This window comes from Oncorhynchus nerka, linkage group LG25, assembly GCF_034236695.1.
Source record: "Oncorhynchus nerka isolate Pitt River linkage group LG25, Oner_Uvic_2.0, whole genome shotgun sequence".
Lineage (NCBI taxonomy): Eukaryota > Metazoa > Chordata > Actinopteri > Salmoniformes > Salmonidae > Oncorhynchus > Oncorhynchus nerka.
In genome coordinates this window covers 11610051-11630994 of record NC_088420.1, presented here as the reverse complement: position 1 = coordinate 11630994, position 20944 = coordinate 11610051, and the positions used below count along the sequence as shown (strand labels likewise).

Sequence of the window (20944 nt, the reverse complement as noted above, 5' to 3'; positions counted from 1 at the left end):
ACACTCAGAAACACACACACACGCTCAGAAACACACACACACACACACACACACTCAGAAACACACACACACACTCAGAAACACACACACATGCTCAGAAACACATGTGCATACACCCAGCACAGATACACTGAACATCACAGAGGTCATCCATGGGCCAGGAGTAGAGCAGCAGGAGATGGCCTGATTCAGATGGACAGATGTGTTCTAACATCCAGGGAGCCAGCAGCCCAGAGAGGTCTCCATGGAAACGAGAAGGTCATCCAGACATCCGAGGGGGTCAAACCCTGGCACTTGGCCTAACCCCCCCCACACACACACACACACACATACACCTCCCTCCATCTCCAACCCAGATGGACCCGGTCTCTGGCCAGATTGGAATAGCCTCTGGACAGCTAGCCGCATCCACAACCATGTAGAAGGATTTCATACACGAGGTTGGGGGCATTATGCAGCGTCAATGACGCCACACTGCTGGCAGAAGGTCTTTGGCCGTGGAGGTACATTTGGGTCACTCCCACCATAAGCTGATTAAGCCACAGTTCACCGGAGCTTAGAATCAGAGTTTATGACTTGCGCGTGTATACTGTAATAAGGAAGGTGGATCTGAACCGGGGCTGCACTTGGTGATGTTCATCATCCTTAGTGGTTAAGCTTGACCCGAGCCCTTCAGTGTTCAAAGAGAAGAGTGGCATTGTTAGTCAATTGAGCCCTGAATTTAAGGATTTTTCCTCATTTTCAGAGGATAAAAATAACAGGGCATTCCTTCGCTTAGGCTCTGATAGAAGGATGAAACCTACAATTATTATTTCCCTTCCTGTTCCTTTCCTGTTCCCTTCCTGTTCCCTTCCTGTTCCCTTCCTGTTCCTTTCCTGTTCCTTTCCTGTTCCCTTCCTGTTCCTTTCCTGTTCCCTTCCTGTTCCTTTCCTGTTCCCTTCCTGTTCTCTTCCTGGTCCCTTCAGGTACCCTTCCTGTTCCCTTCCTGTTCCTTTCCTGTTCCCTTCCTGTTCCTTTCCTGTTCCCTTCCTGTTCCTTTCCTGTTCCCTTCCTGTTCCCTTCCTGTTCCCTTCCTGTTCCCTTCCTGTTCCCTTCCTGTTCTCTTCCTGTTCCCTTCCTGTTCCTTTCCTGTTCCTTTCCTGTTCCCTTCCTGTTCCCTTCCTGTTCCTTTCCTGTTCCCTTCCTGTTCCTTTCCTGTTCCCTTCCTGTTCTCTTCCTGGTCCCTTCCTGTTTCTTTGCTTTCATTGTTTTCTATAAATGATCATGACGTTTTGATACTTTCTTTCACTATTCAAAATGTCTTCTTCTCTTCTTCCCTGGAACCAATCACTTTGAACTTCACAACTCCTCATTTTCCACACACCCATTTATTAAATCTTCCTCCCTATCCCCTCTTTAATACTCAGGATCCACAAACCTGCTTTATTAACCTAACCTTAATCTAACCTAACCTTAACCCCACCTAACCAAACCTTAACTAGTAACTCCTTACTCCTAACTAATATTCTGACTTCAGAGAACAAATAAACCCACAAGCTTCTTGCTGTCCTTGAACTCCATCTCTAACAACTTAACAGTCCCAAACCCTGATCCCCTTTCTGTGTGATTGGATATGTCTGATATGAGCATTTAAAAAAAGAATGCCATGTGTTGCAGTTTAGCCAAGGTATCCATATTTCTAGGGATGTAACATCCATGGAGATTCAAAAAAACTGTCAAAACAGTCAAGCTCAACACTCACACCTCCCCACTGCTGGCAAAACAAAGAAGCACTTGGAACCCAGAGGAGGAAGAGCAACCCTAGAACATAATCCATTATAAATCACATCTTCAGTTCCAACATGGCTTACACACTTAGGTTCTCTGTACTGCTATGAAAGACAGGGGTTTGTGTCTGTGATTGTAGCTCCCTGTAGTCACACTGGTACACAGGTCAGGGATGTAGAGTCATTCACAACAGGCTGCATTAACCTTTAACCCCTTCTTGCGCTGTGTACCGCGGGCTCGGCACTAAGTAGGGCACCTCCGCTGGGCTGGAGCCTCCCTGGCGGCGCTCTCAGGGGGTAGCCCAGGGCAGAGCACTGTCAGTTTGCTATTCCTCCTCATACAGAGAGGGAGGGAGGGAGGGCAAGAGTGGCACACAGTAGAGCAAGAGAGGCACAGACAACAGGAGGAGCAGCAGAGAGGCACAGACAACAGGAGGAGCATCAGAGAGGCACAGACAACAGGAGGAGCATCAGATTGGCACAGACAACAGGAGGAGCATCATATTGGCACAGACAACAGGAGGAGCAGCAGAGAGGCACAGACAATAGGAGGAGCAGCAGAGAGGCACAGACAACAGGAGGAGCAGCAGAGAGGCACAGACAACAGGAGGAGCATCAGATTGGCACAGACAACAGGAGGAGCAGCAGAGAGGCACAGACAACAGGAGGAGCAGCAGAGAGGCACAGACAACAGGAGGAGCAGCAGAGAGGCACAGACAACAGGAGGAGCATCAGATTGGCACAGACAACAGGAGGAGCAGCAGAGAGGCACAGACAACAGGAGGAGCAGCAGAGAGGCACAGACAACAGGAGGAGCATCAGATTGGCACAGACAACAGGAGGAGCAGCAGAGAGGCACAGACAATAGGAGGAGCAGCAGAGAGGCACAGACAACAGGAGGAGCAGCAGAGAGGCACAGACAACAGGAGGAGCATCAGAAAGGCACAGACAATAGGAGGAGCATCAGAGAGGCACAGACAACAGGAGGAGCATCAGAGAGACACAGACAACAGGAGGAGCATCAGATTGGCACAGACAACAGGAGGAGCAGCAGAGAGGCACAGACAATAGGAGGAGCAGCAGAGAGGCACAGACAACAGGAGGAGCAGCAGAGAGGCACAGACAACAGGAGGAGCAGCAGAGAGGCACAGACAACAGGAGGAGCATCAGAAAGGCACAGACAATAGGATGAGCATCAGAGAGGCACAGACAACAGGAGGAGCATCAGAGAGGCACAGACAATAGGAGGAGCAGCAGAGAGGCACAGACAACAGGAGGAGCAGCAGAGAGGCACAGACAATAGGAGGAGCAGCAGAGAGGCACAGACAACAGGAGGAGCAGCAGAGAGGCACAGACAACAGGAGGAGCATCAGATTGGCACAGACAACAGGAGGAGCAGCAGAGAGGCACAGACAACAGGAGGAGCAGCAGAGAGGCACAGACAACAGGAGGAGCATCAGAAAGGAACAGACAACAGGAGGAGCATCAGAGAGGCACAGACAATAGGAGGAGCAGCAGAGAGGCACAGACAACAGGAGGAGCAGCAGAGAGGCACAGACAACAGGAGGAGCATCAGAAAGGCACAGACAACAGGAGGAGCAGCAGAGAGGCACAGACAACAGGAGGAGCAGCAGAGAGGCACAGACAACAGGAGGAGCATTAGAAAGGCACAGACAACAGGAGGAGCAGCAGAGAGGCACAGACAACAGGAGGAGCAGCAGATTGGCACAGACAACAGGAGGAGCAGCAGATTGGCACAGACAACAGGAGGAGCATCAGAAAGGCACAGACAACAGGAGGAGCATCAGAGAGGCACAGACAACAGGAGAAGCATCAGAGAGGCACAGACAACAGGAGGAGCAGCAGATTGGCACAGACAACAGGAGGAGCATCAGAAAGGCACAGACAACAGGAGGAGCAGCAGATTGGCACAGACAACAGGAGGAGCATCAGAGAGGCACAGACAACAGGAGAAGCAACAGAGAGGCACAGACAACAGGAGGAGCATCAGATTGACACAGACAACAGGAGGAGCAGCAGAGAGCCACAGATAACAGGAGGAGCAGCAGAGAGGCACAGACAACAGGAGAAGCAACAGAGAGGCACAGACAACAGGAGGAGCATCAGATTGGCACAGACAAGAGGAGGAGCATCAGAGAGGGCGAGAGTGTGAGAGGAAAAGAAGAGAGGCTGAGTGAAAACGAGAGCAAAATTGTTGAGTAAAATTACATACAATGGCAGAGACTAAGAGGAATAGTGAGAGGGTATGAAAGAAAATGAATAACATACTAGGAGGTTGACCCTCTTCCCACTCAAGTCTCCATTTCAGGGGGACCTAGGTTTGGTAGCAACTCAGGAGAGCCACACTACCCTCCAATTAGGTGCCATCCACATGCCTATTATAGTGCCTCTGGCCAGCCTCTCTGCTACAGAGTCCTGGTAGTCTGGTACCAGGGCTGTCAACTGAGCCTCTCTCCAAGCTCAGATGCTGCTTTGTGTTCCCGCCTTAATATGGCTGAGGATGGGAGAGGAGAGAGGGAGAGTAAGAGAGGAGAGGAGGAGGAGAGAGAAAGGAGGTGAGAGGAGAGGAGAAGAGAGGGCGAGGAGGAGAGAGAAAGGAGGTGAGAGGAGGAGAGAGTGAGAGGAGAAGAGAGGGCGAGGAGAGAGAAAGGAGGTGAGAGGAGAGGAGAAGAGAGGGCGAGGAGGAGAGAGAAAGGAGGTGAGAGGAGGAGAGAGTGAGAGGAGAAGAGAGGAGGAGGAGAGAGAAAGGAGGTGAGAGGAGAGGAGAAGAGAGGGCGAGGAGGAGAGAAGGGGATAAGAGTAAGAGAGGAGGAGGAGAGAGAAAGGAGGTGAGAGGAGAGGAGAAGAGAGGGCGAGGAGGAGAGAAGGGGATAAGAGTAAGAGAGGAGGAGGAGAGAGAAAGGAGGTGAGAGGAGAGGAGAAGAGAGGGCGAGGAGGAGAGAAGGGGATAAGAGTAAGAGAGGAGGAGGAGAGAGAAAGGAGGTGAGAGGAGAGGAGAAGAGAGGGCGAGGAGGAGAGAAGGGGATAAGAGTAAGAGAGGAGGAGGAGGAGAGAGAAAGGAGGTGAGAGGAGAGGAGAAGAGAGGGCGAGGAGGAGAGAAGGGGATAAGAGTAAGAGAGGAGGAGGAGAGAGAAAGGAGGTGAGAGGAGAGGAGAAGAGAGGGCGAGGAGGAGAGAAGGGGATAAGAGTGTGCCCACCATACCAACCTTCTGTTCCTTTGTGAGACCAGCAGTGGGAGGTCTTTCAAGTCCCAATGAATAAGTTCCGTTGATTAAAAAAATACTTTGATCATGACGGCCAATAAGCAAAGAACTGGTTGATTTATAAAAACAAATAACACCTACTAACGTTAATCTTGAACTAAACTGTTGTTTTGTATCTCTTCTTCCAGAGGGTACCCCCATCCGAGGTAAGACTATAACTAACAACACAACTGAACCTTGACCTCTTATCTAACCAGATTGAATCCGTTCTTATTCAAATGAAGTGACTAAACTGAGCTAGCCTTCTCCAAAACAAATCAAGACTTTGCTATTACCAGCGAACGGTCATCTTTTTGTCCTCTGTGTCTTTGTCTACGTGTGTGTATCTGTTTTTTTTTCCTATTTTGTGTTCAATTCCATCCTTGCCGTGCAATTGTTTGTGTGTGTGTGCATGTGTGTTTTGTGTTTGTTTACCTCTTGAATGTGAGAATTACCAGAAAAATTGCAATCTGGTGGAGCGATGGGTGTTTAGCAGGAGGAAAATTGTGGTTGGGGTGTTATTAGGGATGGTAGGGGGGTTATTAGGGATGGTTGGGGGTTATTAGGGATGGTTGGGGAGTTATTAAGGATGGTTGGGGGTTATTAGGGGTGGTTGGGGGTTATTAGGGATGGTTGGGGGTTATTAAGGATGGTAGGGGGTTATTAGGGATGGTTGGGGGAATTAAGGATGGTTGGGGGTTATTAGGGGTGGTTGGGGGAGAAGGATGGTGGTTGGGGGAGAAGGATAGTGGTTGGGGGAGAAGGATGGTGGTTGGGGGTTATTAGGGGTGGTTGGGGGAGAAGGGTGGTTGGGGGTTATTAGGGGTGGTTGGGGGAGAAGGATGGTGGTTGGGGGTTATTAGGGGTGGTTGGGGAGAAGGATGGTTGGGGGTTATTAGGGGTGGTTGGTGGGGGAGAAGGATGGTGGTTGAGGGGTTATTAGGGGTGGTTGGGTGGAGAAGGATGGTTGGGGGTTATTAGGGATGGTAGGGGGTTATTAGGGATGGTTGGGGGTTATTAAGGATGGTTGGGGGTTATTAGGGGTGGTTGGGGGTTATTAGGGGTGGTTGGGGGAGAAGGATGGTGGTTGGGGAGAAGGATAGTGGTTGGGGGAGAAGGATGGTGGTTGGGGGTTATTAGGGGTGGTTGGGGGAGAAGGATGGTTGGGGGTTATTAGGGGTGGTTGGGGGAGAAGGATGGTGGTTGGGGGTTATCAGGGGTGGTTGGGGGAGAAGGATGGTTGGGGGTTATTAGGGGTGGTTGGGGGTTATTAGGGGTGGTTGGGGGAGAAGGATGGTTGGGGGTTGTTAGGGATGGTAAGGGGGTTATTAGGGATGGTTGGGGGGTTATTAAGGATGGTTGGGGGTTATTAGGGGTGGTTGGGGGAGAAGGATGGTGGTTGGGGGAGAAGGATAGTGGTTGGGGGAGAAGGATGCTGGTTGGGGGTTATTAGGGGTGGTTGGGGGAGAAGGATGGTTGGGGGTTATTAGGGGTGGTTGGGGGGAGAAGGATGGTGGTTGGGGGTTATCAGGGGTGGTTGGGGGAGAAGGATGGTTGGAGGGTTATTAGGGGTGGTTGGGGGTTATTAGGGGTGGTTGGGGGAGAAGGATGGTGGTTGGGGGTTATTAGGGGTGGTTGGGGGAGAAGGATGGTGGTTGGGGGTTATTAGGGGTGGTTGGGGGAGAAGGATGGTGGTTGGGGGTTATTAGGGGTGGTTGGGGGAGAAGGCTGGTGGTTGGGGGAGAAGGATGGTTTGGGGGTTATTAGGGGTGGTTGGGGGAGAAGGATGGTGGTTGGGGGAGAAGGATGGTGGTTGGGGGATTATTAAGGGTTGTTGGGGGAGAAGGATGGTGGTTGGGGGAGAAGAATGGTGGTTGGGGGAGAAGGGTGGTGGTTAGGGGAGAAGGATGGTGGATGGGGATTATTAGGGGTGGTTTAAGGGTGTTTTGGGGTTATTAGGGGTGGTTTAAGGGTGGTTGTGGTTATTAGGGTTGGTCGGGGTTATTAGGGGTGGTTTAAGGGTTGTTTGGGGGTTATTGGGGTGGTTTGGGGGTTATTCGGGGTGGGTTGGGGGTTATTATCGATAGTTTAAGGGTGGTTGGGGTTATTAGGGGTGGTTGGGGGTTAGTAGGGGTGGTTTGGGGTTATTAGGGGTGGTTGAGGGTTATTAGGGATGGTTTAAGGGTGGTTGGGTTATTGGGGGTGGTGTAAGGGTGTTTAGGGGTTATCAGGGGTGGTTTGGTGTTATTAGGGGTGGTTGAGGGTTATTAGGGATGGTTTAAGGGTGGTTGGGTTATTGGGGGTGGTGTAAGGGTGTTTAGGGGTTATCAGGGGTGGTTTGGGGTTATTAAGGGTGGTTGGGGGTATTAGGGGTGGTTTGTTTGCTTTTGACACTTACATTTCAAATGTTTGGAGATGTTGAAGTGAGTTTTACAGGGGTATTTGTTCATCTCGCCAGGTTAATGAATGCTGGGTAAACTGTTCAGCCTCACTCCTCCCCCCTCTGTCAGCCCTTATATCCTTTCCCGTTGCTATGACCACATTATGTATGTTAATGTTCAGCCTCTGCTCAACCTCCTAATGAGTCGTGGCAGGAGACACTCCCAGAATGTCATAAAAAACGTGCATAAATTACATTTGATTTCCTTCCCCAGTTGCTGCAGTGTGACGTGGTCTAGAACAGAAATAGGCGATGGGTGTCTCTAAAATGGCTGTGGCCACTGCATTAAACAGCATACAAGATGTATTTTCCAAACCAAATGATAGACTGTAAGGGAGAGGATGTCACAGTTGAATGTAACACAGGAAATGATGGGATATAATTGCTACCACGGCGGAATGTTCATCCCATCTGTCTTCTCGATAATCAAGCTTGGGCACAATTGATGCAATTTCTCACCAAGGTTGATATTTTTACTGTGTTGTTTTAAAGTAATCTTTACTGTGTTTGTAATAAAATTGCTTTCTTTACAGGGATAAGCAGGTAGGTAAACATCCCATTTCTCTGTCAGTATTTCACCTCATATTTTGGGGGAATGGGCCAATCGTGGTAGGCAGGAATGGGTGGTCGGGATGTTATTATGACCAACTAGTTCTTGTTTTTGTTTGTTTCCTTACTTTTTAGCTCTATAATTCTGAGGTGATGCTAGTATTCAGCAGTTAAATATATTCCTCTGCCATATTGACATACATGAGAGAACCAATAGACATTAAACAAAATGCAACTACTCCACATTCCATGAAGGAGAAATCCTTGAACCACGCAAACAGAGCCTTGCCCGTAAACCAAGAACCATGCTCATAATGTCTGGCATAAAAAGGTCCCCCATAAATCAAATTGCGGTGAACAAAAGTGAGCGTGACTTATGAACTTTTTCATTTACATAATGAGATCAGCAATCCACAACGGAGATTTCTCCTCACTACCGGAGTTCTACTGGCAGCTCCACCACAACTGCCTGAGGTGATTTCTAGGGATACAGGTGGTTTGTGGGGATATCAAAGCAAACGGACGGAGGGAACTAGGCTGAACCACAAGGAGTGGGAGGAGGGGTGATGGACTGTACCACCTGTTTTTTAGGTTTAAGAGGTGGTGATCTCTGGATGTCAGCTCCACAGACACTAATGTCCCTCTAAGCCACAACAGATAATGTGGCACATAGAAGTGGCTTGTTTCGTGTGATTTACCTCTTTGTGTATTGAAAGGGTTAAAAAGCTAGAAAAGCTCCAAAACTGTGACCAAACTACTGTTCGCACAACTGTCGCCATGCAAGAGTGCCTGTGAGAACTGGTCTGTATGAAGGCAGTGAACTCTATACCTGAGAACTGGCCTGTATGAAGGCAGTGAACTCTATACCTGAGAACTGGCCTGTATGAAGGCAGTGAACTCTAAACCTGAGAACTGGCCTGTATGAAGGCAGTGAACTCTATACCTGAGAACTGGCCTGTATGAAGGCAGTGAACTCTAAACCTGAGAACTGGCCTGTATGAAGGCAGTGAACTCTAAACCTGAGAACTGGCCTGTAGGAAGGCAGTGAACTCTAAACCTGAGAACTGGCCTGTATGAAGGCAGTGAACTCTAAACCTGAGAACTGGCCTGTATGAAGGCAGTGAACTCTAAACCTGAGAACTGGCCTGTATGAAGGCAGTGAACTCTAAACCTGAGAACTGGCCTGTAGGAAGGCAGTGAACTCTAAACCTGAGAACTGGCCTGTATGAAGGCAGTGAACTCTAAACCTGAGAACTGGCCTGTAGGAAGGCAGTGAACTCTAAACCTGAGAACTGGCCTGTAGGAAGGCAGTGAACTCTATACCTGAGAACTGGCCTGTATGAAGGCAGTGAACTCTATACCTGAGAACTGGCCTGTATGAAGGCAGTGAACTCTATACCTGAGAACTGGCCTGTATGAAGGCAGTGAACTCTAAACCTGAGAACTGGCCTGTAGGAAGGCAGTGAACTCTATACCTGAGAACTGGCCTGTATGAAGGCAGTGAACTCTATACCTGAGAACTGGCCTGTATGAAGGCAGTGAACTCTATACCTGAGAACTGGCCTGTAGGAAGGCAGTGAACTCTAAACCTGAGAACTGGCCTGTAGGAAGGCAGTGAACTCTAAACCTGAGAACTGGCCTGTATGAAGGCAGTGAACTCTATACCTGAGAACTGGCCTGTATGAAGGCAGTGAACTCTATACCTGAGAACTGGCCTGTAGGAAGGCAGTGAACTCTAAACCTGAGAACTGGCCTGTAGGAAGGTAGTGAACTCTATACCTGAGAATTGGCCTGTATGAAGGTAGTGGACTCTATACCTGAGAACTGGCCTGTATGAAGGCAGTTAATGAGAGAGTTACAAGCTGCCAGATGGACGGTGACAACATTGGCATCATGTTTCGGAGTCCCCTGCTGGCGTGCTCACGTCCAACGACCTTGTGGTGGTGGTGGAGCGTGGCCCGCATGACAGCGAGAGAGGAGACACCAGATTTGGACAGACACTGTCACTTGTCCCTGCTCCTGTTATTCAAAGACACTGCTGTCTCTTTCTCTCTCTCTCTCTCTCTCTCTCTCTCTCTCTCTCTCTCTCTCTCTCTCTCTCTCTCTATCTCTTTCTCTCACTCTCTCTCTCGCTCGTTCTCACTCTCTCTCATCCCTCTGTCTCTCTCATCTCTCTCTCTGGATACACTCTCTCTCTCTCTCTCTCGAAAGTACACTTGTCACCGTTCGCGTTTTTTTCCCAGTAGTCTGAATTAGTTGTTTAGTATTTAAAGGTGTGGCTTTAAATGAACAGAGATATGTCTATGAGAAAATTAGGTGAGAGAGGATGTTGAAAAGAGGACAAATAAGAAGTGCAGAGTACCAGTGAGAAGGATGAGAATTGAACAGAGTAGAAGAGAAAAGGCAGTCAGCGAGACTCTCTCTCCTGTTCCACCACCAGGCCTGGACAAGCTCTCCAAGCAGTGTTAAACTACAGCCAGCCATCTTGTTGATCTCCTAAACAAATCAATCAGGGCCTGCCAGCCCGCAATAATTGAATTACCCAAATGGGACTGGAGGGGTTCACATGGCCAAGCCTGCACATAATCGGCAATAGGGTGTGCAGCCTGTGGCCGCGGGCACTTTCTGGAATTAATCATCTTTCTGTGCCAGATCCCTCCACTCCCTTACCCTCTCTCCCTCCCTCCACTCCCTTACCCTCTCTCCCTCCCTCCACTCCCTTACCCTCTCTCCCTCCCTCTCTCCCTCTCTCCTTTGTCATCTCCCTCCCTCTCTCCCTCCCTCTCTCCCTCTCTCTCTCCCTCTCTCTCTCCCTCCCCTCTCTCCCTCCCTCCACTCCCTTACCCTCTCTCCCTCCCTCTCTCCTTTGTCATCTCCTCCCTCTCTCCCTCCCTCTCTCCCTCCCTCTCTCCCTCCCTCCACTCCCTTACCCTCTCTCCCTCCCTCCCTCCACTCCCTTACCCTCTCTCCCTCCCTCTCTCCCTCCCTCCACTCCCTTACCCTCTCTCCCTCCCTCTCTCCCTCTCTCCCTCCACTCCCTTACCCTCTCTCCCTCCCTCTCTCCCTCTCTCCTTTGTCATCTCCCTCCCTCTCTCCCTCCCTCTCTCCCTCCCTCCACTCCCTCTCCCTCTACCCTCCTCCCTCCCTCTCTCCCTCCCTCCACTCCCTTACCCTCTCTCCCTCCCTCTCTCCCTCCCTCTCTCCCTCCCTCCACTCCCTTACCCTCTCTCCCTCCCTCTCTCCCGCTCTCCTTTGTCATCTCCCTCTCTATTTTGTCCTAATACACTAGCGTGTGTTTGACTGTCTAAAACCCCCATCACTTCCCCCCATTCCTCTAGTGATGATGTTGTGTGGTGGGGGTGAGGTGGTTGTCCGAGTGGAGTTGAGAGAGGCATGTCTTGGAAAGGGATGTATTTTTGGATGAGCCAGGCAATTTGGGTATATTTGGGAGTAGGAGCCTCAGGTTTTGTAGTAGTATCAATACAACATGGTTGTGTCTAGGCCCAGAGCATCTCAACACCACTAGTTTCGACTAGCTGTCTCATTTATAACTAGTTCAGCAGTGACAAACTGTTCAATGGTCGACCAATAGATTCTATGACTAATCAGCTATGAACATGGCCCTTTAAATGCATGGTATGGCAAGCACGTCCTTTTCCCTAATGAGATTGAACAAAGTAGACGTGCTCCCCGGAAAACTTTATTACTGTCGTTATTGTTGTGCTTGTGACAAGGCTTCACAGCTGGAGAGGGTTCGTGGCGCAAATCCTGCTGGAAGTGAGCTTTAGTGACGTGTTTCAGGGGCATTTTGCTAGTGTCACTGTAAATTGCTGTTTATCTTAAAAATATATGGCAGGTCTCTATCTGTAAGCCCCCTTTGTGTGGCCATGTGGAGCTTTGTGCACATAGCCACTTGCTGGCACGAGATTTTTATTAGCTTTTATTATTTTGTGTTATTTTTTTCTGTCTTAAAACGCCAATGGCCATGCACACACTGCCAACTACAGTCTGCCAGGCGGCTGGCAGGGTTCTAGGAGTGCAATTATACAAAATACACAGAAAATAGTCATTAAAAACCCAAAGACTAAGGGGAAGGAGGGAAGGGATGGGGTGGTGTGTCAGGGAAGGGGGTGGATAGAAACTGAACATCAAAGACATTTTGTTTGGATTCCAGCATGTTAATAAGAGCTTTAGGCCCTATTCTCTTTAACAACGGTACTCTCAGTTGGCCAGGGACTGCCTGGTCAAAAAGACTGAAATTACCAATGTATTATATTGAAGAAGAGGGGAAAGCATAGAGACGGAGAGTCTTTGTCACAGTGGATTCATGCGAATGGTTTTTGAATAGAAATTATAACCATTGTATACAATAATGACGTTCTTTGGCACAGGCAGACACAATTTGAGCAGACTTACCCAACAGAAAGGAAGTGCATGAAATATATAGCACCAATGCAAAGAGAAACCGTTGATTAGTTTGACAATATATTTCCAGCTCTGTTCCAGGAAGTGAATTTACAATAAAGTGACTGACAGATGGAGGGAGGTAGAAAAGAGACTTGAAATAGAATCAAGTCGGTATTTTGCCTGCTCTTCCCAGCTTAAGGACTCTGTACTCGTGAGATGTACTTTGAAAGAATGGCTGCAAATATGTAATGAAGTCATTGCAGGCTCTAGAACCAGCTGATGGCACCTCGCAAAGAGTCTTACTTAAAGTAGTGAAGCGCAGATAAAAACACACACACTCACTCAAAGTCGCTCCTCGAACTGAAAAACTCAATCCACAGGAGCCTCTCGTTGATTTTAATTAGTGTTTAATTAATTAGACTTTGCTGATTTGTGTAGTCATCTTGAGATTCTCTCACTTTGAATCAGTGAGGTTTTACACGTACAATCAATAATACTAATTGATTGTTTGTGTGTGCTTGGGAAAGGTTAAGAATTCATGTTTCAGTTGGCATCGGTAGCTATTAGGTAGAAAATTATTTTAGTTCAATTCGTTTTGGTATAGGAACTCTCAGAGAAATATAGAAATAAATACAACTGTCCTGTGTGGCTCAGCTGGTAGAGCATGGTGCGTTCATCAGTAGGGTTGTGGGTTCGATTCCCATGGGGAACCAGTGTGAAAATGTATGCGTTCTACTGTAAGTTGCTCTGAATAAGAGCATCTGCCAAGTGACTGGAATGTCAAATACATATTTGCTTTTGTTAAAGCACTTCATTAACCAGAGGGGCAGAGATCTATGGTCACAGGAAGAGAATGTCTTTCCCTTTGTAATCACCCCATCCGCAGTAGAACCCATAGGATAACCTTTTGGTTCCAGGTAGAACCCATAGGATAACCTTTTGGTTCCAGGTAGAACCCATAGGATAACCTTTTGGTTCCAGGTAGAACCCATAGGATAACCGTTTGGTTCCAGGTAGAACCCTTTTGTGTTCCATGTAGAAACCTTTCCACATAGGGTTCTACATGGAACCCAAAAGAGTTCTACCTACAAACAAAAAGGGTTCTCCTATGGGGACAGCTGCAGAAACCTTTGGACCCTTTTTTCCCCCTAAGAGATTATGGTTTATTTAACCCAAGTGCTTTATGGAGCCATCAAATAGCTGAAAGATGCCAGAACTGAGGATGCAGAGCTGCTACTGGCAGACGTTTTTCTGGAACTGTCTCTTCCCAGAGTTGGACTTCACATGGTTCTTATTCAACAGCCTCCCTGCTGTTCAACCGAGGAGACCTTTGACCACGCTCCAGCCCACCTGCGGCGCTCTGGCACTCGCTGTGCCAAGCGCACATCAAACAGATCCATGTCAGGTCCACCACCTGCGTTCATGCAGGTAGACGGTTTCAGTTTGCTGGACGTGAGCACCATGCCAGATAGGACTCCCCATTGGGCATGAGATGAGCCAATCTAAGGTGTTGGAGGGAAAGAGAGAGGAGAAGGAAAAATAAAGAAGTGAATTCTAAATGAATCTAGTTTCATAGTCTATTCTTACGCTCTGCACATTCTCTGAGCTAGAGATCCTAGGTGGACATTGAAGCAGGCTGTCAGAGTAGAGGAAGTAGTATAACACATAGCTGATTATAGGGACCTGTTTACACCTGAGTGTTAGGGGCACTTTAACGTGTTAGCTTTCTGCGATGATGTCTGTGGTGTAGTTTCTGGCAAAGGAGCGCAGGCCCAGTGGCGTATTGATGTGCCTTGGCTAAACTCTAACGAGCGCCGGCGCTCTGCTTGCCAGGCAGGGACTGCAATCTGTCAGTGGGCCGAGCAGAAACCCTAATGATATCATCGTCACGTGTTAACAAGGAATCATCTGACACCCATAGTTTTACTTCCGATTTCCCATCCACATTATTCTCCAAACGGTTTACTGTGTTAGATTGAGCCAGTCTCACGCTTCAGTTCCCAATATTAAGACTTGAACATGAACCTGAGCTTTGCATGTAATCTTTTACCTGTCGTGTACTAAGGTTCAAGGTATATCTTTCGTGACTGATCTCACTAGTTAGGGTTCCATCCAATTAGCGACAGTTTTTCATGTGAATATTTAACAAATGTGCATACAAGAATATGCACATTATGCCACAAGTAGTTTCCATCAAACTGATGGATGAATTGCTGTGCGTGATGACATAGAGCACATCAAAACATTTTTTAGGGGCTTAAGTTTCTATGTACCAAATAAAAAGCAGAGGTTCAATGTGTTTTCATCGCATTAACAACTCTACCGATGGTGTAGTGGCATATTTTCTCTATTCCATCCAATAAATATGACCACTGCCCTGGCGAGAGAGGGGCTATTTCGGACACACGCTCACTGCAGGCTTTTACTGCGTGTCCGCAGAGATGATGGCAGTGTGGCACTTCGGATTGCAAGTTTACAAATACAAGGATGCTTCTTTGTTCAAGCATAGAAGACTTACAGACTTTCTAATATAAAATATGAGAAAAGGAAAATGTTCCTTATAACTCCTCTAATCCTAATACCGTATAAGTGCAATAAATTAAGCCTATTGTGTGCAGTAAATTCAAGATATCATATGAGTAAGTGCGAGCAAGTGCAGTCAAAAAAGTATACCGCTCCCCCATCTAATGAAGACTCCTCGTAGGCCCGACTTCCTCCCTCAAATAACCTTTCCTCCTCCGGTACCCACCGTCCGCACGGTATTCCTCTCCAATAATGGCTTCACCCTAATAAGTCAACTGATAATGCTCTGGTTATTGTATACAAATACAAATGAGCTTTTTGGCTTTAACATTCCGGACCCTAATTGTAAAATGCATAATCTATTACCTAAATATTTTATCCCAAAAGATGTTTCGATAAATAATATGGAAAAGAGCAATATCATTTTTACTTGATAAATTGCAGCCAAACATCAATCATCATGTCACCAGCATTCAAATTAAACCCTCAATATTTATTGGAAATTTGCATTAAGCTCATCACCGTTCATCATACAACCACCGTGAAGTACATCATAACTTATTTTATCTGCCTGTCACGACTTCTACCGAAGTCGAAGCCTCTCCTTGTTCGGGGGGTGCTCGGCGGTCGACGTCACCGGTCTTCTAGCCATCATTGATCCATTTTTCATTTTCCATTGGTTTTGTCTTGTCTTCCTACACACCTGGTTTCAATCCCATTCATTATTTGTTCAGAAGTGGCAGGGAAGTCAGGCGCAGGAGAATCAAACTGAGTGTAATGGAGTTATTTAATAATGATAAACGAAATTTCCAAACACTAAATGTAACAATAAACAAAGTGGGTACGAGGACCCGTCGCGCACCAATACAAAAAAAAACAACACTGAATAACAAACAATCTCTGACAAAGACATGAGGGGAAACAGAGGGTTAAATACACAACAGGTAATGAATGGGATTGAAACAAACAAGACAAAACCAATGGAAAATGAAAAATGGATCAATGAAGGCTAGAAGACCGGTGACGTCGACTGCCGAGCACCGCCCGAACAAGGAGAGGCAACGACTTTGGTAGAAGTCGTGACACTGCCTTAATGTTTTTCCACATCGTAGTGGTAGTAGCCTACAACATAGCATATCCTGGTATGAAGTTTACTTCCACATGATGGTTTATTATATCAATATTTGTTAAAGGAATTTCCATTGCAATTGTCACACAATTAATTTTACAGACACAAAAAATAACAAATTATCCGTCAACGTTTATCAAAATGTACCCACACTTCCTGTTTCCATCACACATGCTGTGATTTTTAATTGTTTTAATGAACATGAACATGAACTGATTAACCATTTGTCTGAAGATCTGCTAATGACCCCCTACGCTCCTTCAGTGAATTCAATGTGTCGATCCACATTCAATCTTAGCCCCTCAGCAGCCTGTCTATCACACCTCTGGCACACCTGGGTGTTTGAGGAGAACAACATTTCCGAGTATCCTTTCCATCCACATTTGTATAGCAAATGTATACTTTTCACAAATGTAATTATTATAATGTTGTTCGTGGGTTAGCGAAGCTAGGGTGTGACACTGCTTGTCACAGCAGTATGTATTAGTATTAGGAGAAACATTTCTATATATTTAACCCTCTGAGGAATGTATGAGGTATACTTTCCATTAAAAATGTTTCTGACTCTCCTGCCATTATGGAATTAGTGATACTGTTATTCCCCTCCCTCTTCTTCTCTTTCTCTCTCTCTCTGTCTCTCTGTCTCCTTGTCTTTGTCGGGTGTTGTCTTTCCCAGGCGCCCTGCAGATTGAGAACAGCGAGGAGACGGACCAGGGGAAGTACGAGTGTGTGGCGTCTAACGTGGAAGGCGTGCGTTACTCATCCCCTGCTAACCTATATGTGCGAGGTAGGGTGCAACAAGGTGCCGGAGGCCAGACAACCTTCTACTCCGTTGACAAAAAAATGGCTGCCAGAGGGAATCTCAGTCTAAGTGCACTACGAAGTCAAATGTTAGGGCACTATTGTGTAGAAAAATCTGACTTAATAATATAATTATTGTGGCATTGATACCAGTATTGTTCCCCGTAAATGTTAATTTAACTCGCTGTGTTGAACTGTGTCCCGTTAACTAACCCTCCCCGTTAAAATGTTTAGTTCAAATTGGTATATTTTACTCTTGATATGCTCCCTCTCTGAAATCCCCATCTACCCTAAATAGCAAATACAACATAGAAAAGGGATGCTTTTATGACCAGCAAGTACGTGGTCAGTCATTTGTCAAGAACGTGTGTGAAAGTTGTAGTAGGCTTTTACATGTGTTTGCTGTAAATCGCCCATGTGATTACATTTTCAGGCACAGGAATATGACGGTAAGTCCGATTTTGATTGGGTCGCAAAGCCTAGTGCAGACCAATCAAAATGTCAACCCCAGTCTTCCTTTCAGATGGAGAAAAAAGGTTGTGAACTGCAGTAAGATGCCTACAGCACCGCTATAGTAGAAACAATGACTTGTTCTCTACTTGTTCTTCTTTTATCCATTGATAAAATTCCCACATTACTATTTTGGAATTTTGTCTTAAAAATATGTCATTTAAAGGGCTAGGGTTCTGAAATTGTGAAGATATGAAGAACAATGAATCTGACTAAACATTTCAGTTTCTTACAAAACAGGCGATGAAGACAAAAGTTACACCCTACCACTAACTCTAAAAGACAATGAATCCCTGTTGAGGGCATCTTCAGACATGTGTTATTTATTTTGTGCATATTTAAAAGATGACTTACATATCTGCTCAGTTTGTACCGGCAGTGTACCAGATAACTTTGTTCCCACTAAATAATTCACAAGTCTTACATTATAAAATGGGTCAGGGAGTTGCCTTTTCATTATTGCTGTTACTAATGCCATATTACCACTCCTCTATAAGTATTATTATTTAAACTTTATTTAACTAGGCAAGTCAGTTAAGAACAAATTCTTATTTACAATGACGGCCTACACTGGCCAAACCCGGACGACGCCGGGCCAATTGTGCGGCGCCCAATGGAACTCCCAATCACGGCCGGTTGTGATACAGCCTGGATTCTAGCGCTGAGATGCAGTGCCTTAGACCGCTGCACCACTCGAGAGCCCTATTAAAGGTCCATCTTAAAGCTTTTGTATAATCTCAGCCAGTCGTTTTGAAAGTAGTGCTCACGAACCAAAATGGCTCCTCGAAAAATTGTGCACAATTGTGTACTACGTCATTTATTTCACATGATATGTTACGTCCTGCGAAAAAAATACAATATGTTAAGACTTAAGATATCGGACTGCATCTCTAAGTGGCCATGCAGTCTTTGTGATTCTTTGGTATTCGGAGTCAAGCAGCGTATGTCCTCTGTGGCAGAATAAAAGACCCACTGGTGTGATAAACAAACCTGTATTGGGAACATTGTGTAACCTATAATGTATAGAAGAGTTCTATAGTCAAAATGGACATCGTGTCCTCAGACCAAGCTTAGTTCCGGTAACTGAGGAGATTCCCAAAAGCAACAGTACCTTTTTATTTTCCTAAAAGCCCAGGACGGTCAGTACAGAAGACCGAGATGTATCCACACATGTTATTTGTGATTGTATCAACTGTCTCTTTTTGTTTTTAATTTATATATCAATCAATTCTAATATTTGATGTTGACTAGTATGTTTTGTTCACAAATCAAATTGCACTTGAAATTAGCAGCTCCAGTAGGGATCAAACCTCAGGTGAACATTACACAATATCAGTATTTGCAGTAGTTGTTTAGAAGACTGTAGTCACAGACCTGTCCATTGTCAAAACGTCACGTTTTGACTTGTTCATAGCCACCTGGTTGAAGTAAAATATATTTATACTGTAGCTGCTAATTTAAGCACAAATTGTGTCCTATTGGTTATTTAATTTTTTCCTTGGGTTGTTTCATTGGTTTTCTTTATTTTCTCTGTATTTTCTTTCCTTCTCTAATGAAAGCAAATATGCCCACCATGGGTGGCTAAGGAGCTTGTGAATTTTTATAATGATGATACGCTTGATTTGACTCCAGTGGTGGCCCACTTTTCCTAACAGGCAACAGCGCGGCCACTGGGGTGAATCTGATTTGTTTTTGGGTCAAATCTTATTTAAGTGGCCAGGCAAGATTCGTAAAGACGGCTGTCACTGATAGCAGAGACAGAGAGCCGAGGAAAAACCACAGAGAAATGTAGCTGCAGCTAAACGCCTTGAGGTGGCTTTTTTTACTCTCTCTCTGTTTCCCCTATTTTTCTCTTCTCCTCATGTCATTGTGTTCTGCATCAACCCCTTTTCATCCCTCAGAGCTTCGAGAAGGTTGGTGTGTTTTTTCTTTTTCACTTTTTTTACCCACATATAACAAAAAAAAATGTTGAAAATTTGAAATCTATTTATCTATTACAAAGCTCGATTCATTACTAATTTGAAGAAATTCTAAACAAATTTTATCAAAACTGCTAAATATTTCTGATGGACAATTTTCTTTATTCTTATTCAAAAGAAGAAATGATTCAAACAAACCTGTTTAGTTCGGGTTTTGTTTCTTTTAAGTTTGCATTGTGGGGCCTTTTCTCGTTGGTATCCTTTGGTATTGCTTCTGCTCTGAAAGCTTTCTTGCACTTGTTGTCATGGAAACGTACCACTTGGAAATAACAGGGCCTGATGCATGATGGGAGAATGTAACTACGCTTGCATGCCTGAACAGAATTCCTTTGGCCGTTGTCTTTTCTTTGTGCATTCTTTCCTGTTTTTTTGTTGTTGTTTTTTTGCCAATTTGTTTCACTCTCTCTACTTCTTCTGCTACCCACACACTGTTTACCTAATTGGCACCTTAGTTTGCTTGTTCTTTTCATTACTCCTTTTTGTGTGGTGGTGTTGGTGTTGTGTGTGTGTGTGTGTTCCATTGTTTTGTTGTGTTATTTAACTTCCCAAAAATTGTTAGTTGTGGTTATTTTGTTTGTGGTCAGGTTTTCTTTTCTTAGTTAAAGTTGTTGCTTCTTGAATCCCTTTATGATGTAATAATACGTGTGAACATAGCCAGTGTTCCTGTCATCTTGCTTATAACAATCCATTATTGAACATGAGACCTGATTGGGCTAGATTGGGTTTCAGTGGAGATTTCCACATGCCTTTTACAGTATCACGAAGGGTTCTGCATGGGTTTTTTTTTTCCAATGAAGGCAATCAGACACATGGTTGGTTTGTCGCTTGACTGCTGCCTGTCCTTCAGCATTCGGCAGACTCAATCAAACTCTGCTTTATTATTCGTTTTGTCGTCTTTTCAGCATGTCTGAATTGATTTTCAGATTGATGCAAGGCATGGCAATTTAAGGTTCTCAAATTGGACATAAAGAAATACGGAGCGTTTTTTTGTTATGCGTTTGCATTATAACCCCTGATCTAATAGTGAGGAGAGAATGACAAATGAATTGCAGACCAATGCAAACCCTGTTTGTTTGCTCGTGTCTAAATTGAGTGTCTTGAATCTAGCTTCCCATCAGCTTTCGAAGGAGTTTTCAACATAAAGTGTAACAGTCGGTGTGAGCTGGTTTTGGAGCAGAGACAGATCTGTAATAAATCTCATGTCACTGACTGCAGTGAACTTGCCTGTAAATTGTACAGCTCCAGAGTGCTTATGAATACATTACATAGATTTGGGGCAAGAGCCGGGTTGTTGGGAGACGGAAATACATGAGGTTCAACAAGGTTGTTCGATCAGGCATATCACTCATTCAGGCAGAAGAGATGGCAGACTTGCTCACGGACTTCCCCTATCTGTCTCCTCTGAGAGCTATGATGTTTTTACATTTTCTGCACGTTAGATGTCTATATGTGGATCTCCTGAGGATTAGGCCCAAGAATACGAGCTCTGTCTCTCTGTAAAGTGGCCCTGCTGGGTTTGCGAAAGCAGGTCCAGACCCACGTTGCGTTCCAACTGCAACGATATAGTCCCTTTAATA

The 20944-nt window shown here is 45.8% G+C and overlaps 1 protein-coding gene across 5 annotated transcripts in view; it reads left to right on the top strand.

Moving 5' to 3' along the window:
* Positions 1-20944, top strand: part of ptprsa (protein tyrosine phosphatase receptor type Sa) — a 459556-nt gene that overhangs the window by 289414 nt on the left and 149198 nt on the right. For all 5 annotated transcript variants that reach the window (XM_065009561.1, XM_065009560.1, XM_065009558.1 and 2 more), the window contains one exon: positions 16754-16864. In XM_065009561.1, the coding sequence (XP_064865633.1) occupies positions 16754-16864 (111 nt within the window). The remainder of the gene's footprint in view (positions 1-16753; positions 16865-20944) is intronic.